The sequence below is a fragment of the Gopherus evgoodei genome, chromosome 2, assembly GCF_007399415.2.
Source record: "Gopherus evgoodei ecotype Sinaloan lineage chromosome 2, rGopEvg1_v1.p, whole genome shotgun sequence".
Taxonomy (NCBI): domain Eukaryota; kingdom Metazoa; phylum Chordata; order Testudines; family Testudinidae; genus Gopherus; species Gopherus evgoodei.
Window position 1 is genome coordinate 229,977,439 of NC_044323.1, and position 26,554 is coordinate 230,003,992.

The 26,554-nt window shown below is 42.7% G+C and overlaps 1 protein-coding gene across 3 annotated transcripts in view; it reads right to left on the reverse strand.

The window, feature by feature from the left end:
- The window catches only part of TOX (thymocyte selection associated high mobility group box), a 275,711-nt gene that overhangs the window by 14,865 nt on the left and 234,292 nt on the right, over nucleotides 1–26,554 (reverse strand). For all 3 annotated transcript variants that reach the window (XM_030553148.1, XM_030553147.1, XM_030553149.1), the window contains 2 exons: nucleotides 17,230–17,310; nucleotides 3,210–3,596 (listed from right to left, as the gene is read on the reverse strand). In XM_030553148.1, the coding sequence (XP_030409008.1) occupies nucleotides 3,210–3,596; nucleotides 17,230–17,310 (468 nt within the window). The remainder of the gene's footprint in view (nucleotides 1–3,209; nucleotides 3,597–17,229; nucleotides 17,311–26,554) is intronic.

The window sequence follows — 26,554 nt, forward strand, 5'->3', positions numbered from 1 at the left end:
TTGTCCAAGTTCTCATAGATCATAAAAACTTGGAATACCTTAAAATGGCCGGGCACCTGAAAACACCCGCAGGCATGCTGGTCCCTCTTCTTCACGCAATTCAGGTTTGTGGTCACCTACCATCCTGGGACAAAGAACAGGAAGGCAGAGGTACTGTTGTGGAAGGATGAGAACTTTGATCCTGGAAAAGAAACTAGGTCCACAATCCTCGAGCCCTCAAACTTCATTTCTTCCATCATAGCCTCCAACCTGATAACCTCTATCCATTCTTAGTTGCCCCATGACCCCTTTGCCATCCAAATCCATCAAGCCTTAGACCAAGAGCAGGACCAGACCTCTGCCACATTCATGTTCCAGGACAGGATCTGGTATCACGAAAGATGGATTTATGTACCTGAAGGGTCTACTCAGCTTCAAGTCCTACAACTCTGCCATGATGCTCCCGTGGAGCGTCACTCTGGCTGTTCCAAGATGCAAGGCCTAGTGTCTGGGAGGTTTTGGTGGTCAGCTGTATGCGTCTTGTTTTGCCTTATGTAGTCTCCTGTGATATTTGCACTCAGACCAAGACACCGGTTCAAAACTGCTGTGTCTCTTCCAAACTTTATCCTCTCTGTTCTGGTTTTGGGCTATCATTTCCATGTACTTTATCATGGAATTACCACCCTCCCAAGGCCACACTACAATTCTAGGGGTGATCAATCACTTAACCAAGACAGCACACTTTGTTGAATACAGAGTGCTTCCCTCTGCTCAGGAAACAGCTCACCTGTTTGTGAACAACATCTTTTATCTCCATGGCTTGCCTATGAGTATGGTATCTGTCCGGGGACCACAGTTTATTGCCTGCTTCTGGTGGGAATTCCCATGCCACCTGAGTATAAACATGCTAACCTCTATGGCCTATCACCCAAGCAACAATGGTCAGTCTGAGGAAGACAACTAGATCCTAGAACAGAACCTATGTTACTGGCTCTCTTTGATCCCTCATGCTGAGTTTATCTAAAAGAATGCTACCAATGCCTCCTTTGCTAATTATGGTCTTCATCCTCACGTTCATCTACAGATCCCCTTGAAATTGTCCATGCCAATTGTCACTGAACTCACTAGTAGGTACACTAAGAACTCCAGAAGTAGTTAGAAGTCACCAAGGCAACTTACAAATGGTATGTGAAGTGGTCCCGCCAGCCAACACCAGGCTTTGAGGTAGGGGATAAGGTTTGGTTGTCCACCCAGAACGGGCGATCGACATGCCCCTCTGCACAGCTGGACCAGCAGTAACTAGGACCCTTACAGATCACTAAACAGATTAACCTTGTTACATTTAGGATACAACTACCAGATTTCCTCCAATTCATCCCATCTTCCACATCTTTCTGCAAAAACCCTTAGTCAAGAATCCCTTCCTATTTCATTCTACAACCTACTCCCCTCCCTACAACTGTCCATGCCCAAGAAGAATAAGTTGTTCGGAATTTACTAGACTTTTGCTGGGTCCAAGGAAAACTACAATATCTAATTCAATGATTCCTATTCCAATCACTAGGTTAGACCACCTATGTCCCAGGTGCCTGATAATGCATTTGGTATCTTTGATAGAAATGTCAGATTTCTTGAATGAGAAATACGGGTAAAAGATTCCCATTCCTATTTCAGGACATCATATTTTACACTGCTTTTTTAATTTTGTGGGGAGTAGGCAAAAAGAGTCACATAATGTTTTATCATATTGTATGTTATGTCAGGAAAGCGAAAGGTACAGTATAACACAGATCTATTTATGGACTTCAGGATGCCTATTTTCTACAGTGTTTGTTATGCCCCAGGCTAGAAATGGCACTGCCCAACATATGTAATATGTCATAGCCAGCAGCTTCTGTTATAAGTGGCAGTTCTTTCAAGCTGTTGAAATACATGCAACATGCTACAAGAAGTGGTAGTCCCACTTTTTTCTTTCCTTCTGGGTAATGTTCAACATGATGTAATGGAAGCTACTGAAGTCACATTTTATTTAATATATTTTGTTATATGTAATTTTTGAATAATGCACCATGGAACAATGTTTAGATTTATGTGATGATGATGATCATGGCATGGTGCCAATATGCTATTTAAAACCATCCAACTCCTGCATTGCACCTTCTATTAAGTATAATTATATTATCCATGAAATAATCAAGCAAGATTTTCAAACCTGGATTCATAAATTGTGCCCACAAGCTTTGTGCATACAAGGCATTTGTATAAACAAATTGGGTATTTCAGAAACCTGGAAGGGCATAAAAAAAGAGCAGAAAACATTGAGCATGAAACACAGTAATGGGCCTGCACCTTGCCTAGCCATTTATAATAAGTGGGTGTAAAATACGGGATTCTAACTTGGTAGGATTTTACACTCACTTTACAATGCTGCAAATGATTACACAAGGTGTAATGGAAAATTAGGCCCAATTACATCTAAATCTTGCAATCTCAAGATACACACCTCCTTACTCCCTTCCCCAAAATCATCAATTCTGGGCTATTTTTTAGAAAATAAAACTTTATGTACTGAGAGCCAGATCCTCTTTAAAATTATTTAGCTCCAGTGAAGTTGCACTGCTTTACATCACTGGAGGATTGGGACCTGAAAGTCCATATCATGAGGTTTCCAGTATGTAGTCGGGCCATACTCAATCAGACTCCCACTGAAATTCAATGGGAATTTGTTAGAGCAGGGACTGAGTATGAAAATGAATAAAACTTTAATATGAACATCAGGAACTGGTCCCTTATTTCCAATATCTTACTTTATAAACCGTGTCTTTAAATCAACATTTTTGGAATCTTAACATTTCACCTGTTCATTAGGTTATTTTCTACCTCAGAGGCTGATTTCACTGAGTAACAGTAATATTTTTTGTAAAAGAAACTCCCTTTCCTATGGGAGAGAATTTTAATGTTCAGGAGCCAATCTTCAGGGGCAGTTGGTTAACTTTACTCACATGAGTTGTCCTGGTGCAGCTCGTAGGACTAGTCATATGAGTAAAGTTGCTCACGTGCTCAAGTAGCTGCAGGACTGGGAGCTGGGACTTCAGGACTGGAATGTTGCAAAATTAAAGCTAAACCATGAATCAAAAAAATCCTACATTAACTACTGGAAGACCAGTCTTACTGATTCAGATGAAAATCTGTTCCCCAAACAGACTGAAAGCTCATGATTTAGAACTTACTTGCTGCATTGTAGGTGAATGTAAAGCAGACTGGACCTGCATTGGGAGTTGGTTTCCAATGGACTGCTGCATTGTAATTGGCTGGTGTTGCTGTATGTTGAGATGCTGGTGGAGAGGAGGGCTAATCTGAAGCGGTGGAGGTGGGGACACAGCCATGTTTGCTATGGAAACAGTCACTGGCATTTGGTTGTTGGGCTTGGGTGCAATATTCCTGGGGATATTAGCGTGCATGGCAGTTATGTGCGGATTAATTCCGGATTGTTGGTGATAATGGGAGCTTAGGTACAGTGCGGAATGAGCTTGTGTGGGCCCATGGAACACTGACTGTTTTGAATTAATCATCTGAGGCGGCTGGGACGCCTTAACATCAACAGGTTCACTGTAGCTCTGTTGAGAAAACAAACAAACAATCTTTAGAGACAGATAACAGCTGTTTTTCTGAGATCTATTTACTGCACAAATGAACCTCTGCATCATTCCATGCCTGACCAGAATAACTTAGTGTTCTACAGTAATACTCTGAAGCACAGTGCAGTGGTAATTTCCCATAGTATACTGGAGAATTTTGTTCTATAACAAATACCCATGTTTCCCCTTTTGTTCTCTGCTCGTTATATGAAGAACTCCTTTATGACAGCACTCATCTCAGCAGCATACATCAGTCATGGAGATGCTACTTAAAATGTCCTTACAGCGGAGACTGGTTATTACTCTTAAATAAATACAAATAAAGTTAACTCTTACACACCACACAGATTTTTCTTCACTCCTGTAAATACAGCCCCTCTGCTTTCTGGATTGACATTTTGATATTGCAAAACTTGGAAGTGATGTTACTGACGTGATAAGCTACTCGGCAAATGAAAACATGGGTCCAAACCTGCAACCCTTACTCACATAAGCAGTCATTACTTCTGTTATTAGTCCCCTTTAATTCAAAGGGACCACTCAAGTGAAGAAAGATTATTTGTGAGGTAATAAGGCAATAAGTGAATAAAGCACTGGACTGGGACTCAGGATACTTGGTTCTGTTTCCATTCCTGGCTCTGCCAGTGACCTGCTGGGTGACCTTAGGCACTTCTCTGCTCAGTACCTCAATTTGCACATGTGTAAAATGGGGATAATGATACTGGCCTCATTAGTAAAGCACTTTGATATCTACAGATGAAAGCACCAGATAAGAGGCTGGTATTATCATGAAGGGTGGCAGGACTGGGCACTACGGTTGTGTCACTGAATCAAACTAAAATTCCAGTTTGGCATAATTTATTTTTAAAATATTCTGTGTTAGGATTATATCCATGTCCACATCAACTGTGTTTTGTAGATTGTGAGTTTGAAAATAGTATAGGCATATTGAATAATTAATTTTTAAGCAGAACCCTCTCAATGAATTCAGTGAAGGAGTTCTGCTTAAAAACTGATGGTACCATTTGGCCTATGTTTGACCGCATGCAAACAAGAAAATTATCTCAATTGGCCCTGAATAAAACAGCACCAAAATAAATGAACTGAGAAAATAAACAGAGCTTTTCAAAATAATTGCAGTTTGTCTTGTTTTCTTGCAGCAATTATGAATACTTTCAATAATAAATAGTTCTAATGTTTATACGTCGTTACTCTGAATTTCTACTAAATTTGTTCTGTTCCCCATGCACTCAGTTTCTTAGAACTTCCAACTGAGTTGTAAACTAGATATGTTCAAGTAAATGCCAAAAAGAGTTAAAGATTAACCATCCAGTGCTTATGTGTGAGTACCTGAATAATAATGTAGCAGTTAAGGAAAGGTTGTAGTGTATTTATAACCAGTGAAAGGTGAAATATGCTGGAAAAAATGGTAAATGTCCCTCTGGAAAAAGAAGTCACTGTATCAAAATATAGGCTGGAAGATGCATACATACCATTATCCTACCAATGCCATGTCATATTTGTTTAGTTTTCAAGTCAAAATAAGTTTCATGTTACTTTCAGCATCAGCCGAGCCTGTGAAAGTCTATTTGTATGCTTTCTGATTTATGTGCCATCACCAATAATCAGCTAATAGGCACATTACAGAAACTGGTTCGTTATCTGTGATGATATACAATGAAAAAGATGATAATTTCATTTTCCCAAGTCAAGTTACAATACCGAAGCAGAAAACGTATTTTCTCCAGTAAATTAAGGAAAATTAAATAAAAATGATAAAAGGAATGCAAATCTCTGTCTCTCTCCCTGTACACTATGCACTACACACACCCACATATGCAGATTAAGATACAGACAGATGCACACATACACAAAATGACACATGATACCTGATAGCATATGCAAAATCCGTCCCAGTTTTACCAACAGCACATGCATAGCAGGATAGTAAAAGCAATGAGGACCGGCTAACAGGCCTGCCAAAGCCTCATAGATCTGTTGACTGAGGGGCCTGGTGAAGATGCTGTGTTCCTCACATACTAGGAGTAATGCTGTATCTTTTTTGGAAAAACAATAATGTCCCCATGGGGTACATATTTTCCAGCCCTCTGTGTTGTCAGGATGTTTCCTTGATAGGGTGACCGTATGTCCCATTTTGGCTGGGACAGTCCCTTTTTTAAGCCCTGTCCCTGACATTGTGACTTTTTTTTGGCAAAACTGGGCATTTGTCCTGTTTGCTCTTGCCAAATGAGCTGGCAAGAGCAAACAGGACAAATGCCCAGTTTTGCAAAAAAGATGGGGCATGCCTCCCTAGGGAGGTATGGAAGAATGTTGAGGAGTATGAGTGGCAACGTTTTGGGGAGGGGGACAGGAGCCTGGCCAGTCTGTCTCTGCTATGTTCTGCCCCCCAGTCAGGGAGCAATGGGGTAACACGTGCTCACTCTGCAGCCCAGTCAGAGGGCAGTGCAGTCAGGGCCCTAATTCAACAAACTCTTCTCTGTTTGGGCCATGGAGCCGCAACTTGTGGGACCCAGACCCTAACGGGCAACCCGGCTGGTAAGCGCCTGACTGGGTTCTGCAGCATCCGCTTGTGCTGGGGCACCAAGTGTGGCATGGTCCCCCACCCCCGCCACAGCCTCCCAAGCAGTCCCCACAGCTCCCACCCCGGTCTCATATTCTCCCCACTCATCGTCCTTCGGGGCTGGTCACCAGAGCCCTTTCCAGACCTCCTCCCAAGTCCTCAGTCTGCCTCTAGTTGCCTGCGTCTGCCACATCCTGGGTGCCATTTAGGGAGGGCAGTGGGGGACATCTGCCCCACCTGAATTTTGTACCATTGGCCAGGAGTGACCTCCTCCTGGTCCCCCATTGCTTGCTCCTCTCTCCCCTTCCCTCCCCTTCCTGGCCAGGAATCGCCTCCTTCAATAACAAAGTCTGAAATGGCCCTGCATCTCGGCCTTCCCCCACCTCCCCAAGGCTGCTCTCTGGAGTCTCCTTGATCCCACCCACTACCCGGAGCCTCCTTCCTGCCCCTCTGCTATCCCAAATCCCAAAGGGGCATCACACTGCTAACTGGATCATAGTCCAATAGCTTCACCTCCTGGCTCCGAGCCCAAAAGTATTCACACTCACACACTCAGATCCCAGCCCAGTCCTCTTCCTCCCACTCCCATCTCTTCAACTTGGCTCAATTGGGGGCAAGGAGGAACATCTGTGGGGGTGCAGGGGATGAGCAGCAATGCCAGGCGGTTTGGGCCAGCCCCGTGCATCCTGTTTTCAAGCTAGGGAAAAATGGTCACCCTACCTGACCCTCCCACTGCTCTCCATGATGTATTTCCTTAGAGCAAGGACAGGATTCTAAGGATTTCTTCCGTTGTGATATTTTTCTGTGTATATAGGCAAAGATTCTGTCATACTCCTCTTTAAATAGGGGGAGATACACTGAACCAAATTCATTACTGGTGTAACTCCACTGTTTTCAATGCACTTATATAAAGGATGAATTTGGCCCATTACAATAAATTAATTTACAGGATACTAGATCCTGTGGATCAAATAAGCAGGTGCAACTCCCATTTCAGTTATTGGTAGTTGCACAGTCTTACGCTGGGGATGAATATCACTTTTTTACTTCCCAGAAGAGTGTCTGCCAGCTGGATCAAAAAGAATTTCAAGCCAGCAGTAATTCTTCTATATATTTTTCACAATATTCTGATGCAATTCAGAACACTCCAGCCCTAGACTAAGCAAGTATTTTACAGTGACTAAGAATGCTTTAAATCATATGTGATTTGATGTCCCAAAGCGTCCAATATTAGTGTAAAAGACATACATATTATCAGTTATTGGGAATCTGGATAAACAAACCCATTAAGTATAATTCCCCAGCATACCACGCTTTCAGCTTTCTCTAAGGCTAGGGACGAAACCTTTTCTTTTGTAAGCAGCACTGGCGCTAATGAGATAGGTGATACCAAAAATGTTACAGACTTTTCATATATGCCTTTATTATCTATTACATACAAAAATGTGAGTACACAGCACAGGCCATATTCTGCCCTCCCAGGCACACATACAGCTTGCATTGATTGCATTGATTTTCAGCTGGAGTTGTACCTGTGTAACTGAGAGCCGAATCTGTTCCTACATAAGGACACTACATGTTATTGATAAAATATGAATAATGAAAGAGGGGATCTGACTGGTTGACAGAGCCTCCAGCTGTTCAGGTATCAGGCATAACTTTGCAGACCGAAACTCGTTAGCCAATCTGCCATTTGAAAAGTCATTCTGCTTATCTAAGGAAAATAGTACAGGAAAACATATTAAAGATTCCTATTAACTTGTTTAATTAGACTTTGGACCACAGAAAACATGGAAGACAAATATATTCATCCCCAGGGTTCAGCACTAAGGTACCAACATGAATTTATGATCATAGTCACCAGCTAATTTTTATGCTTGATGCTACATGTGTACAATTCTAGACCTTCTGCTCTCTATACAGGTCTCTACCACCTGAGCTAAAGGAGAATCCTTTTTAGTTCTAGGAGTGGTAGGACTTAAAGGTTCTGTAGATCAGTTGCCAGAGGATGACAGAATCTCATATACAGTCTATCAGTAGGGAGCACATACACATTAGCCAGTACATTACAGGATTGCAGATTAGAATACTAGTTTTTCACACCAGTACCCTGTACCTTCCGGTGGCTCCCACTCACTATTGAATTTAATTCAAAGTCCTGGTCCTAATTTTTTAAGATTTTAATAGGCAATATCCTAATCTATCAATATCTTAGGATATTGTCTCTCCATATGTAAGCCTCCAAGACTGTTGCATGCAGTGTAAACCTACCAGAAGATGGAGGGAGGCAGTTTTTGTGTCAAGTCTGAAGGTATGGAACACCATCCTAAAAGATGTATGCCTGTCTTCTGGATTCAATGCAAAACTCACCCTTTACACAAGAGCCTACTATGACAGACTCCCCCGCCCCCCCCGGTATTCACACCTTATACACTATTGTAATAATCTTTGTTCAAAATATGCCTTGAATATCTGAAACTCATAGTTTGCTGGTCACTATTGTCCTGATAAAGTATGTGTGGGAAGATTGTATGTGAAGTTATAAGATTCCCCTGTATGGTGTTATTAACACATGTTCCAAATCCCACAGCCCTGCCCAAACAGAGGTTGGCAAACAGGTCTGTCCTAAACAAAGAGATGTGTGCTCTGCTTAATTTTTGTTTAAGTAGTAAACAGAATCATCAAGCAGGAAGGGAAGACAAAGGAAGTTTAAACAGGTGGGAAAAAAAGCAAGGAACATCTTTTCACATACACTATTTGTCTCCTGATATCTAGCCAGAAATGTTTTTCAAGAAGGGGGCTGAAACTATAAAAAGGAGGGACAAACACCCCAAGACAGCCCCCCCACCCCTGTCCATCACGTTCACTGTACCTGAAGAGACAAAGGAAGCAATGGTTGGGCTTGGGGGAAGGGTCCTGATCTGAGAGTTTGGTCAGCAATGCTGCTCGGGCATGTGGTGAGAAACTTTGCTTGAATCTAATATAGTTTAAATTAGGCATTAGTGAGTGTTTTATCATTATTGTTCTTGTAACAATTTCTGACTTTTATGCCTCATTACTTGTACTCACTTAAAATCTCTCTCTTTGTAGTTAGTAAACTGGCTTTTTGTTTTATCCAATCCAGCGTGCTCAAGTTGAAATGTAGGGTGACTCCATCTGGGGCAACAAGTTCCTTAAAGGAATAACAGACTCAGTATATCTGTACTGTCCAGGAGAGGTCTGGGGGAAAATCTGAGACTGGGAGTGTATTGGGGTCACCCTGTGGTAAACTTTAAGGCTGGTAAGAGCCAAGGTGTGGCTGGCTGGCTAAAGCACACAAACAGATATAGCTGGGAGTGACTAACACTCTGGAGGCTGTTTGTGAGCAGCAAGCCATTGTAAAGGGTAACCCAGATTACAGGGCAGGGGTGACACAGCTACACATGAGCCTGGATTGTACCCTGGTATGTCACACTTAGAACAAAAGCCCAGAGGAACAAAGAGAAAGGGAAGAAAATGGGCCATGTAGAACGAAAGGAAAAGCAGGGGAGTGAGAAATGAAAAGAAGCAAATAAAATAATGAACATCTTTAAGTATAAGCAACCAAATACCAGGAGTATGAGAGCAAGCCCATCTTTGCCATTCTTATTTTACTGTATATATTGGTGCTTAGTTGCTGCACAGGTTGGGGCACTTTATAAATGAGAGAGATAATTTAGATAATAGAACTTCAGTCCCTTTATCTTTCCCTGCATGTCCCTCACCAATCCTGCTGCTCTCCTCTCCTGCTCTTGAGCAGAGTGAGCCTTCCCTTTCCCATTCAAAGCTCTCCTGTTCAGTGCAAACTCCTCATGCCTGCCTCTAACCTAAAGCCAACCATCATCACGCCTTGTCTCCTCACACAGAACTGCTCTGAGAAACATGATGGTTCCTACCTGCCCTAGACCTGACCTCACAGTGCAGTACGCTCACCTCCTCCCTGCTGGGCCTTATTCAGAGAGTCACACCATGAATGTGTGGTGGATGGAGGCAGGCTATGCCAACAAAGCAGGCAGGCAAAGGAGGGGATTCTATCAGAGGAAAGGTCATACTGGAATTTGTTCCACCCTAGAGTCCTCAGCTAAGAACATATATTCCCATCAATACAATGGTCCCGCAGATACTAGCTGTCACTCAGGTGACATCCACCAGGCAATCTGATAGCTTCATTAGGGTTAGGATTTTCTTCTTCAGTTTGAATTAGTACAGACTATGGGGCCTCAGTTCTGTAACTGGTTTTTGAAACTATCACTTGTAGATCTTAGTAGGCAACCAGCAACTGAAATCTGTAAGTGAGAGTTTTTATTCTCATTCTGAATTGTTTCTGCTTTCTGGCTTTGGTGGCTTTTCTGAGTGACTGAAAATAAAGCAAGGGTAAGTTTTTCATATGGCAGCATTCTATAGGTCTGATCCAGAGCATATTGAAGTTAATAGAAAGTTTCCTGTTAACTTCAATGGGCCAAAACTTTTATCCTACTAATAATGAGTTGATTTTCCATCTCCGTTTCCATGAAAGCAAAACAGGAACTGGTTAAATGACGCTGAGATCAGTTTCAGCTGATGACTGATGGTCTTCACTCATGCTTCCTTAGAAGTGTAAGTAGAAAATTTAAAATTAGTTACACTTTTTTTTATTTTGCGCTTTCAAACCTTGTTTCTGCAGATAGTACGTTGGAAAAGCTGCCATACACGATCACACGTGCATGCGCGCACACACCCACACCCACACACACATCCAGTTGCAGAAAAAAAGCTGTGGAATATATTTGCTGTTATTTTCAACATTTTAAACTACCAAATTATATATATTTGAATTAAATTAATAAATACTTTTACAGTAATGTTATTAAAAACTCAAAACTCAAAAATTATAAAAAACCTCAACTTTTCCCAAGAGATACCACACAGTTACCACCATCATTCTACATGCAGAGAAACACTGGTAACTCAGAGATCTCTGTGTGATGACTGGCAAAATGGACAATGACCTTTTAAGAAAACTGTCCATGATGAAGAGACATTTGCAGAGCCACCTGTCTGTTCACAATCAGGGACAACGGAAGTTTGTATTAAACTAAAATTATACGCTGCATTCTTGATTATATTTATTCAGGTAACAGACACAAAATACCCCAAAATGTGACCAATATACTTAATAAGAATCAGTAGCATCCTGCTGGATTGGAACATTTATTTTTAATTTTAGAACAGTTCTTTTTCAGAATCAGCAGCATTCACAGCAACAGATTCGGTGTTTTGTGATATGAGGAAAATGTCTAAAGGGTCCCAAACCTTCTCAATGGAGTACTGTAAATTGGGTGGTATCTAGACTAGCTAGGGCCAATATCATCAGAAATATTTCTTTATTAATGTGAGCAATTAGACTTCACTACATAATCAACTTTGAATAAACTTGAGAAATTGCTGAATGTTCATACATAAATGTTTCTGGTACCTTTGGCCCTCACCAGCATCTATAAAATAAGTGATCAAAGATCTACAGGGTCAGAGTCTGATTCTCATTAACACTAATGCTACTTTATACCACTCTAGCAGTGTAAAGGGTTTATAAATGGGTGTAAATATAATATACTCCTACTTTCCCTTTACTCTGCCAGAATGGTGTAACACAGCCTTAGTGTAAATGAGAATCAGGACCTCAGAGTCTGGGGTCTGTTTGGATTAGCACTGTAAAGTCTGGAAGAGCAAAACTTTTATGTGAACATTTCAGAACGTCAAAAAAGTTATAGGTTGATGCAGGTTTTGGATGAAGGTTGTCAACACATGAGGTTTCTTATTTTATTCATTCCAAATCACATATATTGTACAAATCTATTATACCACATGTGGCAGGTTCCAAAGTCTTCAGACACATCACTGATACTCGAGTACAAGATAGGCCAGCTATTGGTTGTCATATACTGTCAGCCAATGTGGTTCTGAAGGAGAACATTTTAAAATCTGAAGATACATTTTATTATCATCCATGGGGGATTGTCATGGATTTATTAAGGCCATGTAGGTAGAGGTGGATGTTTTATGAATGTAACCTGAATAAATACGCTGAAGGACATGTGACTTTAATTTGATACCAGTATCTTTATTCCCCAACTGAGAGGCATAGGGAGGCTCTAAAAATGCAGTTCTAATAACCTTATACCAACCATTCAATCCCAATCACTTTAGAAACAAACAAGAGCCTTCTCAAAATCAAAAATCTCTCAAACTAATGTGATCTCAAAATCTCCACCATTTTGGGCTTCAATCTAGTGAGAACGTCTCTGGGTCTTGGCACTGCTGAAAGGGAAGCCCCACATGTATTTGGCCTCAAACTTTAGCCTGAATGTAATCTGAATGTCACCATCTCTGTCCATCTCTCACTATTTAAAGTCTGTGAGGGATCGTTAGCTGGTGTAAATCAGCACAGCTCCCTTGACTTCAAAGCAGCTATGCCAATGTACACCAGCTGAGAATCTGTTTCTATTTTGTTACTGGATGTTTTAGTAAATGTAGAACTTTCCAATGCCAATGCTGGGTGGAAAATGAGGAGAACAGGATTCTTACTAACTGCATATTAAAAACTCTAGTGAAATGGAAACTAACTTACATTCTTGTTTTACTGTTTGATGTAATTATTTCAAGATAATTCAAGTTAAGTTGAAACATATTGTGTAAGGGTAAATTGTAACATTAAGTGATAAACTTCCAGCAGAAGCATCAAAAGGAATGTGCATAAGGAAGGCAAATGGCCACCTGGAGCTCCTTGGCAGAGCAATTATTGCACTGCCCTTAAGAAGGTGCAGCATTTGGTCTCCTTAGTGATTGACTGACTCAGTTCTGCCATGGCCCTGACACCTCACTACCGCCTCCTTCCCATTCACCATCACAGAGGTGCCATGCACTATCTATCCTTTAATGCTTGGCCTTTATTTCATGCATGTTTTGGATGATGTTGTTAATTTTATGGACTGCCACCACAATGAGACCTCTGAACTAGAAAAGGATGGTGGACTCAGTGTATTATTAAAGGTTAGGCCAGGAGTCGGCAACCTTTCAGAAGTGGTGTGCCAAGTCTTCATTTATTCACTCTAATTTAAGGTTTCGCATGCCAATAATACATTTTAACGTTTTTAGAAGGTCTCTTTCTATAAGTCAACAATATATAACTGAACTATGGTTGTATGTAAAGTAAATAAGGTTTCAGAATGTTTAAGAAGCTTCATTTACAATTAAATTAAAATGCAGAGCCCCCTGGACTGGTGGCCAGGACCCGGGCAGTGTGAGTGCCACTGAAAATCAGCTCACGTGCCGCCTTCAGCACCAGTGCCATAGGTTGCCTACCCCTGGGTTAGGCCAATCTGTAATACAAGTGAGTTCTCACAGTGATGTTATGCCTAACAGTTTTAATAATTGCTTAGAAATTTCCTTAGGTCTTTAGGATTTGTGGCTTTATAGGTCAAGGGGTTGAATGGGATTATTCTTTGGCTATATGCATTTACTGGATTTTTTTGCTTCAAACAATGTTTTTAGGATTAGAAATTTCTTCTCTGATAGTTTGTGGATCCTTGAAGGGACATGACAACTGGTTTGTGAAAAATACATACATAAACAACTCTGAAAATACCCAGTCAATCAACAGGTAATTCTGATATAGGATATACAGCTACATGCATGGTTTAAATGGTAATATACAGTTTTTGATATATGGTTCTTCAAACATTTTTGATATCACAATAATCACAAACGCAAAGATAGTGTATCATAGAAACCTGAAATATCTACTGTTTATAGCCTTACAATTTTCCTAGGTAGGGAAATTGATGTGTAATGGATACCAATAAAAGCTGAAAATTAATGTGACTGCTTATTATATTTTTCTGCTAAGGCAACAGTGCTAATGATCCTGTAGGAGTTTAGCAGCCTAAAAAAAAAAAAGCTGTTAATACTTCAGACAGAGCTGCATTTTAGGTTTGTGCCTTATGAGGAGAAAGCCACTATTGCTGTTTTGTTACCGTTTCCCTGAAAATAGCCTAAACTAATCTTTAAAACTTCCAAATGTCTGCATGGACGAAGTACTTTGAAAAGTAATTCCAAGACAGCGGCTGGGAGTTCTGTTAGGGGAAGTCTGAGCCTGCCATACAATCAAAGGGGCAACATTGTCACACATTCATTAACTTCAAAAAATTTGCATTATTTCTAACACTCAAAGTGTATCAAATGTGGTTGATATTGATGCTATGTGAGAGCACAAATTTGACCTAGCTACGCCATCATAGCTTTGAAAAATGACCTTTTTTCCTACTTGAGGGTAGATGCATAGTTGTTAAGTATGTCTTCAGAAAATATTTATATATGTATATATAAATAAATATTTAACATATAAAGCAAAAATCCTACTGCCAGCCAGCATACAGAAAAAAGCCAGGGTAAGCAATAAAAAGTGCTTGTATTTTAAAAAGTCAGATTGCAATCACAGCATTTTAAGTAATGCTCTACAAATTGCTATATACTGTAGGTTGCATTTCTGAGCTTGAACAGTACTAAAAGTTGCAACTAAGGGCAAATATAAAGACACTTGTTTAGAATTCAAAGGTTTAGTCAGTATTATAAACAATATGCCAATCTGCATAACATTACGTATAATGCTCTGTAATGTGATTTTGACTTCACATATTGATTTCCAGCATTCCACAGGCTTGACTATAGTCCTATTAATTTCAATTTTTATAAAAAGAAAAGAAAAATGTTGAGAAAACATCTATTAAATACACTGATAGAGTTAATGGAGATTAATGCATAGCTATGACATTAAATCCATACAATCAGATGTTCACATTATTGGGTGTTAACCCTGTTTAAAAAAATATTACAGGCAAGGCTGATGACACAGCCTATTGTTAAAGTTGCCCGACATGTCCAATTATAAGACCTTGCTTTCAGTTGCTTATTACTTGGCTAAACTTAAATCTTGTGGGTTGGCATTTTACATGCCAGGTGTATACCTCAGCTGATTTTTTGGGGGCAAATTTTAGCAGGCATAGTTCAGCTGTTTTCAGGCTGCTACATGTGACTTGACTGAGCAGTCATCATCCACACAGAACAACTAAGCATGCTCCCTCCAGGGGTGAAGCCAGACTTCAGGTATTTCCTAACTTCTGCATGCTTGCCTTTGCAACTGTAATAACATTCTTTTAATGTAGTTTTTGTATATGTAATAATAGAATAGATTTTAACATAGAAAGTTTATATTCTGTGTCAAATAGATGCAATTTACATGGTGAATCTTAATATATCACCTATCCAGTTTGTAATTACATGCTTATTTGAAGTCCCATCACCCTAAATGCTTAAAGTTAAGCAGATACTTAAGTCCCACTAAAGCCAATGGGACATAAGCACACAAGTAAGTGCTTTCTTGACTAGGGATGGGCTTAAACGTGTTCAAGTTCTTTCCTACACTGACTTAGAGCCTCAGACACCAATATTTCTTTAACTGAAATTTCTCTAAATGAACCTTTCTCAAAGAATGCCATGCAGCTATTTTTTGCCCTTAAAAAAATCAGTAAAATTCTCAGTTTTATATATATTTCTCTTATCAAAATAAAACAGTTTAGTGTTTCATATAAACAATGTATGATGGGCAAACTAACGATACCTAATTCATTATTACAAGTGAAAAGCTGACTTTGTAATTCGCATTAAAATGAGTGTGTTGATCTTATTTTACCACTTAGTAAAATCTGACAAATAAATTAACACTCATGTACAGTGGAACCGTAGGACAGTTCCACTGGTTTGAAAGAGTCTATTCTAAACATAGAGACTATCTCTGGAAGTTTACACTCATCAAGTGTAGAAGAGGAATGACAGGCATTTTGTGCATGCTTTCAATAAATATCTTGGCATCTATGATGCTAGATTTCAAGTATATAAGACAACATAGGAAAGCTATGAATAAGGTTACACTCATGTCTCAAGAGTTTATCTACCAACACAAACTACATGAGGTTTGATCTCACAGGAGTCATATACTGAAAAACCTGAAGAAGTGGTAAGATCACATGGAAAACTGCATGAAAGACCCGGGTGTTAATTATTCGTTAAATCTTTGTTTTGAAATGTCCCTAACAAGATGGTAAATATGTTGTGAAACTAACAAAAAGTGCTGCTCACTCACACCTGTATAAGCTTCAAGCATTGCCATCCTCACTCCTAACCTTTACTTACAACCACCACACAGTCAAGTGCATCTAAACTTGACCTCATCAACACTTTGGATTCTGTGAAACAGACACCAAAATGATCATCAACAATATGATTCTGCAAATTGCCCCTTTAATGTTTCAAGTCTGCATGTTGCAGTAATCTAACCTTTGTCTGTGGGTTTTAAAACAGTGGTTTATATTATAGCACTTGTGAAATCCTGAGCACTATGAATATCTCTATAAATCAATGTCAAAAGTTTCTCTCAACTGTGTACAGTGGGTCCTGTGACATGCTGTTCCAAAGCGAGTGATTCGCACTATGTCCTATAGTGTGTTCATCTACTTCATCTGAGGCATGCACAAAGAAAGTTCAGCTTATCATGGGAAAGTTTGCATTGTGATACTGAGCATGATCATTGCTGTACAGTGCCTGCATTAAAAATGAGGCATTTTATGTGTGATACCACAGTTTCCAACTATATTCAGAAAAGAGTATGACTGGTAATTGTGCAGTGCTGTGTGGGCCCTGCTGGCAAATGTGATCCTTTTACTGATGACCACTGGGTCTCTCAGTTGCTCCATTGTGATTATAATCCCAGTCTGCAGATGTTCTATGAGTAGGAATAGACGGGCTGCAGTATGCCTATGTTCAAAGATAACCGTTTGTATTGAGCACTAGAGCAGAGCATAGATAAGATAGGTATAAGGTGGTAATGAGCAACAATATTTACACTTGATACCATGGCGCTGAGCACCATACAAATGCTGAAAATGGTTTACAATTTATCACAATATATATAGGTGTTACCTTGGATACAAGGCTTGCTCTGTATGCAGCTAACTGCTTCAAATATTCCTTCTTAGCAGCTTCAGTTTTCTTTTTGTATACCTATAAAACAACAAAGATCATTAGTAAAAGAATCTGTTTCTATATGCAATTCCAATTCATATAATCAATCTGTTTCATGGATTTTCAGAACATCCTTCTAATTAAACAGCCATTCCTATTTCTCCAGGTTTTTTAGGAGAGAAAGCATAAGTAAAACACCAAGCATTTTCAAAAATATTGCTCACAGTAAACGAGCTCCTTTGCCTACAGAGCAATCCTGATATGTTTGACTGAACTGAGGACTTTCCTATTGGCACGACAGCTTCAATTGTCAAAGGGATGTTAAATCTGGGGTATCATTCCAAACTGTGGGGGGTGCTCTTTATTGCAACTCCCATCTGGCAGACCAGCTGAACTTCTCTGGGAAATAGGAGAGTGGGTGGGTCCAGGACTGCTGAGTTGGGAAGAAAAAAGGAAGAAATGAGATGCAGAGGACAGGGAGGTTGGGGAGATATCAGTGCCCTTCAGCATGACTGGGAGACTTTTTTCCATTATTAGGTAAACTGTTGGACAGTCAGAGAAGCCCAGTTCAAAGGAGGTCAGAGGCAAATCAAGGCTCAGGCGAGCTCTGTGCAGAAAGGAGAAGTCAAGGAGCCATGAAAAGAAGTTAGTGTAAATCACTGTTCCAATCTTGCGCTTGCAAAGTTCTGCTGAGCTCTTCAAGAGAGTGTACCTTTTCTTGTATATTCCTCTCAACCCACTGGTCTGCCTACCGTGTAACTAACACAACCAAGTATGCTCGATACAAAAGCTTAAAGATGTTATACGATTCAGTTCAGACTTCCCCAGACTTTAGAACTGAAGGTTATTTGCAGGGATTGGCAGGATACCCAGCCAAAATGATAATTGGAGCATTAAAAATATAGATAGGTACTTGGGAAGCTTGGCACCTGTACAGGGGGTGCACAACCCTCCCAGCTATGAAGGCAAGCCCCATACAGTGTAAATGCCAATGTACATGCTGGGGATGGGTTCTGAGACAACCTAAAAGAGACTTGCTCTGTTACTATACCTGCACCCAGTCTCTGATTAGTCGGGCTATGCACTCATAGTGCACGGATGGCAAAAGCAACTTAAAACAACTTTGAGATGTCCTCATAAATTCTGCAGGTGAGAAGTACACACACATTTCCTTTGCAGTAAGGTAAACTTTATTAAACTTTAAACTGATCTCTTTTGATCCTCTTATTTTACAGTAAAACCAGAGCATTCTCATACTGGAGAATACCTGGAAGCTGCAAACTGTACATACTCCGGACAATACAATTCCAAAATACAAAATCAGAGCAACAGTACTGGGCCGGAAAGATCTGTTGCTACATCATTTATAGAAAGAATATTCTTGTGAAATGTCTTTTATTTCAGTGAAGATTTGCTTTCAGAGAAAGAACAATCCTCTGATCTAGGTTGGGAAAACTCAGAGGTTGCCTAAAGGATTAAAGATTTTGCTTCCCAGGGAAGCATAAAATCATAATGGAAAAAGAGGAGTCCTAGGATTACAAAATTGTAAATATCTAGACAGAGAAAAAAAATCGTTTTTAGCTGTGCAACTGTGTGTGTGCACTCTTGTAATTTTTTCAGATTAGGATAAATATATGGTATATGCTGAGCTCATATTGTTTTTCAAAGAACTGGTAACAAGTTGCTTTTTAATTTGTGATTGTTTGCAGTTATAGGGCAAATGTATTGTTTTTTTCAGAAAACAAAACGAGAATTAGTTGACAATCTGTTCCCAGCTGCTAAAATGAATTAGCACGACCTACAGAACAAAGACAAATTCAAATTATACTGTACATTTGAATACAGCTGCATCATTTTGCTATCCAGATTTTAAAACCACAACTGAGCACAATAACATCACATACATAGAGTCAAGATCTTTAAAAGATCATGTAGGGTTTTTTCTGATATTGCAGTCCTGCTTCAGCTGATCAGAAGTCTTATTTTGCACTATATGAATATAAAAATTTTATGCAGTGTAGTTGTAGCCATGTTGGTCCCAGGATATTAGAACGACAAGATTGGTGAGCTATCTTTTTTTGGACCAACTTCTGTCCATATAGAGCCAACTTCTGAGCCATAGAGCTCTTCTCTTTTCCCAGATCTGAAGAAAAGCTCAAAAGCTTCTCTCTCTCACCAACAGAAGTTGGTCCAATAAAAGATATCACCTCACCCACCTTATCTCTCTAATATCAAAATTTTAAGCAGGCTGACTGTGCATTTATAGTCAAAGCATATGGAAAAGGTTCTCAAAGAGATGGATTTTCCCCTCCCCCTTTCCAAATTGTGGTATACATCAAAGTAAACTCATTTTATAGCATAAAACTAACAAGAGTTCTGTAAGTCTTGTACCCAAACATCACTACTGCATATGCACTTAATTATATAGTCTTCATTTAATTATTTCCCAATTATCCAGCCATAGTATTCAGCATTAACTATATACATCATTTTTCATAGCTACTTTTCTTAGGCCATGTCTACATCTAAAATTTTGCAGCGCTGGTTGTTACAGCTGTATTAGTACAGCTGAATAGGGCCAGCGCTGCAGAGTGGCCATACTTACAGCAACCAGCGCTGCAAGTGGTGTTAGATGTGGCCACACTGCAGCGCTGTTGGGCGGCTTCAAGGGGGGTTCCGGGACCGAGAGAGCAAACCGGGAAAGGAAACCAGCTTCGCCGCGGTTTGCTCTCTCGGTCCCGGAGCCAGCCAGCAAACCGCAGGGAAGGAGACCTGCTTGCTCGGGGTTCCGGGACCGAGAGAGCAAACCGGGAACGCCGCGGTTTGCTCTCTCGGTCCCGGAGCCAGCCAGCAAACCGCGGGGAAGGAGACCTGCTTGCTCGGGGTTCCGGGACCGAGAGAGCAAACCGGGAACGCCGCGGTTTGCTCTCTCGGTCCCGGAGCCAGCCAGCAAACCGCGGGGAAGGAGACCTGCTTGCTCGGGGTTCCGGGACCGAGAGAGCAAACCGGGAACGCCGCGGTTTGCTCTCTCGGTCCCGGAGCCAGCCAGCAAACCGCGGGGAAGGAGACCTGCCTGCTCGGGGTTCCGGGACCGAGAGAGCAAACCGGGAACGCCGCGGTTTGCTCTCTCGGTCCCGGAGCCAGCCAGCAAACCGCGGGGAAGGAGACCTGCTTGCTCGGGGTTCCGGGACCGAGAGAGCAAACCGGGAACGCCGCGGTTTGCTCTCTCGGTCCCGGAGCCAGCCAGCAAGCCGCGGGGAAGGAGACCTGCTTGCTCGGGGTTCCGGGACCGAGAGAGCAAACCGCGGCGTTCCCGGTTTGCTCTCTCAGTCCCGGAACCCCGAGCAAGCAGGTCTCCTTCCCCGCGGCTTGCTGGCTGGCTCCGGGACCGAGAGAGCAAACCGCGGCGAAGCTGGTTTCCTTTCCCGGTTTGCTCTCTCGGTCCCGGAACCCCGAGCAAGCAGGTCTCCTTCCCCGCGGCTTGCTGGCTGGCTCCGGGACCGAGAGAGCAAACCGCGGCGAAGCTGGTTTCCTTTCCCGGTTTGCTCTCTCGGTCCCGGAACCCCGAGCAAGCAGGTCTCCTTCCCCGCGGTTTGCTGGCTGGCTCCGGGACCGAGAGAGCAAACCGCGGCGAAGCTGGTTTCCTTTCCCGGTTTGCTCTCTCGGTCCCGGAACCCCGAGCAAGCAGGTCTCCTTCCCCGCGGCTTGCTGGCTGGCTCCGGGACCGAGAGAGCAAACCGCGGCGAAGCTGGTTTCCTTTCCCGGTTTGCTCTCTCGGTCCCGGAACCCCGAGCAAGCAGGTCTCCTTCCCCGCGGTTTGCTGGCTGGCTCCGGGACCGAGAGAGCAAACCGCGGCGTTCCCGGTTTGCTCTCTCGGTCCCGGAACCCCGAGCAAGCAGGTCTCCTTCCCCGCGGCTTGCTGGCTGGCTCCGGGACCGAGAGAGCAAACCGCGGCGTTCCCGGTTTGCTCTCTCGGTCCCGGAACCCCGAGCAAGCAGGTCTCCTTCCCTGCGGTTTGCTGGCTGGCTCCGGGACCGAGAGAGCAAACCGGGAAAGGAAACCAGCTTGATTACCAGAGGCTTCCTCCTTCCACGGAGGTCAAGAAAAGCGCTGGTGAGTGTCTACATTGCATTACCAGCGCTGGATCACCAGCGCTGGATCCTCTACACCCGAGACAAAACGGGAGTACGGCCAGCGCTGCAAACAGGGAGTTGCAGCGCTGGTGATGCCCTGCAGATGTGGACACTCTCAAAGTTGCAGCGCTGTAACTCCCTCACCAGCGCTGCAACTTTCTGATGTAGACAAGCCCTTAGACATTCTCTCAACCTGGTAATAGCAGTATAAATCCAGATTAGCACTATTTTTTTGTAAACTGACCCTGATATAGGATGTCACTATGAGTGCTGTGGCACACAATCCTTTGTATGTTATTCAGAGGCAGATTTACATGGTTGGGTTTCTCACTCTCTTTTTTTGTATCTTTCGCAGTGTTTTTTTGGGGAAATCCCATGCTAGCTGCTTTTTGAGTAGTGCAGTTTTATGGTGCAAGGGGTATTTGTTATGGTTCTTGGGCATGATGGCTTGGGCTCTTACTATTTTTTTTTTGTCTTCTTCAAGAATCCTAATATTTAGGCTATTTTTTAGGTGGTGGGTGATCCTGACGGTTGCAGTTCAGAGCAACTGCACCAGTATTTCCCCTCGGTGCTCCTGCCAAGGGCACCCTCTCTCAGGCTTCTGGCTCACCAGCTGTTGCCTTTCTTGGGCAGAGACCCATTTCTCATTCCCTTCTGACCAGGGTATTTCCAGGCACAGTTCCCTGCCTTCATTGTATTAGCCTCTACAAAAGGCAGTCTGTTCGAGCAGGCTGGCTTGCTTGCCCTTCAGAGATGGCTAACAGCGTGAGTGCCCATAGTTATACTTACTGCATAGCTCTGTTTATGCAAGCCAATTTTGTTCTTAATGTAAAAGCAGTAGAGAGAAAACATATTAAAAACAATGAAAGAACCTACACACAAGCTAATAAGCTTACCAGAGATCACCCTAACCCTAACGTGGGCTCTGGCTAGAGCAGTCCTTCAGCATCTGACCAAAGGAAACCTCTTTGTGATTTCAAGTTCATCCCAACTTCAGCTCGGAACAAGCACAGTCTTATGGGGCCTCAGTAGGCCTAGTTCTTCCAATCCTCTGAGGACTGGGGCCCTCTGTGGACCAGGTGTCCTGCCCATTTGGCGGATCAGCAAGAAAGCCCTGAGTCTATTTAAAACCAGACTAATTATCCAAAAATCCTTTCTTTGTCCATTGGTCCCTGGATAATTCAGTTTGAATTTGTATATGTGAGCCTCTCCAGGGAGATGGCTTTAAAGGCTGATTACCAGAGGAATTAGAGTAGCCTCTCCCCACTACTAGAGAAGTTACATACAATAACACATACACAATTATGTTTTTAATAAAATGGATCCCAAATATATTAATCCTAATACAGTTCAATTTAAATCAAAAGTTTATTTTAATTTCATAAGGTCTGTTCAGCATATTGTGGGATATTGTCAGTTTGTCCCACTGACACTGGCTGTTGAAATATTGTTTGCTGATAGCTGCAGCACAGGTAGGGTTGGGGTGGAGTTGGCTGGTATCATTAGTAATGATAAGATTTAGTATGTAGGACATTTTTCTAGTTGAGAACGTAGATGACAATGGTAGCTGGTGCCAACACATAGCCCTGGGTTTTGGCCTGGGCTGGTAGATGGAATTTAAGCAGATGGGGAGACTAGGTGGGTGGCACTAGCAGTTCTAGCAGTATGTGCAACAGGTATAAGCAAGCCAAGGGCCCTTCCCATTCTGTTTTGGCAGCTGCCACAACTTCTAAGCCTCAAGATTAAATACATAGTTGTAATAATTTAATAGACTTGATGCCTTACAGACGTTTTAAATAGGCAAAAGGCTCATGTCATCATTCAAGTGTACCTGTGACAATGGTTTAAACTGTTTTGTGCATCACAGTTAAGATAGTGAGGAATCCTGAAACACAGAAATACATTAAAAATTGTCCTCAGTCTGAGAAGATTTCTGTTCTTTTGTTTAAGAGCAACTAACGTTGTAGCTTAGTTATAACCTTATGTTGCCAAGAGTTACTTTTATTTTTAACACTTCCAAAACCACTTATGAAGCTTATGTTCCTCCCTAAAATGAATAAGTAGCTTGGATAGCAGCACATTTTTATAGAACCTGGCCATTTCCAACTTGTTTTTTTAATTAATGTGATAATTAAATATAAATTGACTGGGTGAAACCCAGTTTGGACAGCTTCCTATTTCTGCTCCTATTTCTGCTTCCGATTTCTCCTCCTGGCTTAAGTAGGGCCAGTGGGACAATCTGCCACTCTTGGGACTCTCCTAATTGGACCTCAAGAGCAGATCCTCACACTGAGCTGGGCCTTTATGGGTCCCAAGTAAGCAATTGTCAGCAGGCTGCCAGGTGGAGGGTTGGAGTGCAGTGGCTTCCATGAACCCAGCTATCCGAGGTTTGAGAGCCATGGGTCATGACATCATCCTCCCACAGCCAGGGGTTGCATTAAAAAATTATGGGACTTCAGAATATGGATTGGGGCCTTGTGGGTCAGAGCTATATCTTTAGGACAAGGTGTTGGCCTTCACATTTCTGGTTCCAGGGTGGCAGGTCAAGTAAAGTTTAACTGGGAGAAGAATAGGGCCTACTGGAACTGTTGTTGCTTTAGGGCGCTGGCCCACACAGTTACTCAAGGTTCTTGTGATCGATAAACACTTGGACCAGACGATGGGTCCTTCCAAGTAGTGTTGCCACTCTTCAAAGGCAGTCTGAATTGCCAGGAGCTCCTTGTCAAACATCTCGTATTTGCTCAAATATCATTCAGCAGGAGTAAACTTCCTTGTGAGATAGACGATGGGGTGCAGTATTTGTTTGGGTCCATGCCTTTGGGAGAGGACCGCCATGATCACTGTACTAAAGGAATTGGCAGAATTTTGATAGGAGAGTGACCTGCTTTCACCAGGGAATGAGGGGATCATGAAGCGTCAGTCAGTAGATGCCAGGGATCAGTGGAAAAGTGTAGGGAATGGATCACATTGAATTGTATTATTTCTCTGTGACCCCAAATAATGGGCTCCATGGAGACAGCCTCTTCCACAACTGGAACTGAAGACAGCAGGAAGTTGTCAACAGTTTAAATCGTGTTGGGCATGGCTTTGTGCAGCAGGGGCACCTGTAGGGCCTGAGATGTAGAGGCATCCATAAACTTGTCTACTGCTCTCGAATTGATGAGGACCTGTTGGAGGGGAATCCATCAGGGCTTCCCCAGGATACATAGACGGATAGGAATCTGCCAATGAGAAGCCCCTGAATGGGGCTCTGGTGCTTCTCAGAGAGGACTAGGGTGTGGGGAACTTCTCTTCTTTCAAGGCTGAGGCTCTGTGCCTGGACTGGTTTGTTTCCCCAAGGCCTGTGGTGTTCGTACTGAGCTGGCCAAGATGGCATGGCCAGGTTCACTGCAGTAGAAGCACAGATGGTGCTGATGGTGCTATTCCTTTTCTTCAGATGTGAGGCACTGACAAGCCAGATTGGCTGGCCTGGGTTTGGTGGGCAATACAGAAAGTGAGTTCATGTACGCAGGTAGAGTGAGCTGCAGGGGACCTCTTTTCTCCTCTCTTTGTTCTCAGAGCTGATTATTTATGTGGATGGTGAGGTCCAAGAGGACATTTAGTCTGGTAAACATCTATGTGGGCCAATTTATCTTTGATTTCTTCCCACAAGCCCCACTGGAACTGCTAAATCTGCACTGATTTGTTCAACTCCGTATCTATTGTAAGGCGGTGGAAGTGCACTGCATAGGAGGCCACAGTGTCTTGCCCATGCTGGAGTCTCCTCAAGGTAGCCTCAGCCATTCCAGCTCAGCATGGATCACTGAACATGGCTGACATCGTTTGGAGAAAGAAATCCCAGTGTGACACCACTGGGATATGGCCTTCCAGCACTTGGGAGGCCCGGTCTAACATGTCTCCTATCAGCAGGCTCATTACCAAGGCCACCTTGGCCCAGGCAAAAGCATAGATTTTGGGATGCATCAGAAACAGAAGGTGGCACTGGTTCATGAAACCCCAGAACTACCAGTGGTTCCTGTCAAACCGTTTGGGCCAGGGTATTGCAGGCCCCTATTCGGGGTAAGGTTCTGCAGGCTGTGTTGGCAGCATGGTGTTCTTGCTCCTGAGCTGCTTCACTTACTCTTTCAGCTGCTGGTTGTCCAAGGTCAGCTGTGCAACTTGGGCCTGCAGTGCTTCACTAACCACCTAGAGTCAGGGCTCCATTCAGGTGAATTCAATGCTTCTGGTGGCTGTGATGGTGCTGCTAGGTCCATCTTTCTTTCACTGAACTCAATCCCAGAGGATATTGTGGTTGAAACAAGCTACTTCAGCTGGATCATTGGTGGTCAGACTTAGAAGTCAGAGCCAAAGTCCACAGTCACGAGACAGGAGTCAAGAGTCAGCTGTGCCAGGATACTGGGAGGTCAGATGCAGGATACAAACTGTAGATAGAACTGCAAATTGATAACCAGAGTCAGGCAGGGTCAGAATACCAGCAGGCAGAGGCAGAAGACAAACTAGAGGTCACAAACCACAAAGTCAGATGCCAGGAGTCATGCTGGGATGGGATGCCAGGAAGTCAAGCCAGGGGTGCAGGACCAGGAAGCACAAGGCATGCAGTCCAGAGCAGGGTGGAGTCCAGTTGTTCAGACAGCTTCCTGTTCCTGCTGCTGGCTTAAGTAGGGCCAATCAGACTGAAGTAGTGGAACTTCATGCTGGGGTCCAGGCTTCATGGGTTTCAGGTAAGCAATTGTCAGCAGGCTGCCAGGTGGCTGACATAAGGCTGCTCCCAGGAACCTTGTAGGGCCAGGTTCTTAGTTTATTTTTTATTCATATTTCTAAAATGTGCCTAGTAAGAGATCTTCAGGTGCATGTACATTATTTCATAAGGCACCCAAAACTGGAAAAGACATTCCCCAAACTAAACAAACAACCACCCTTCCCAGTACCTTCAGGCAAGAGATAAGATTTGAACTATGCCATAGGGGGAAGTGAATGTCAGAGTCCAGGGCTGTCCACTGACAATGTCTTGGTACCAAATCAGAGCTTTTGAAGATTATGCCGCCTTCCCTCTATCCATGCCTCCCCATCTCCCCCTGAAGCTGGGCCAGGAGCGGGTCTGCAGCTCAGGGGGGACATGGACAGGAGTAAGGGGGCAACCCACAGTTTGG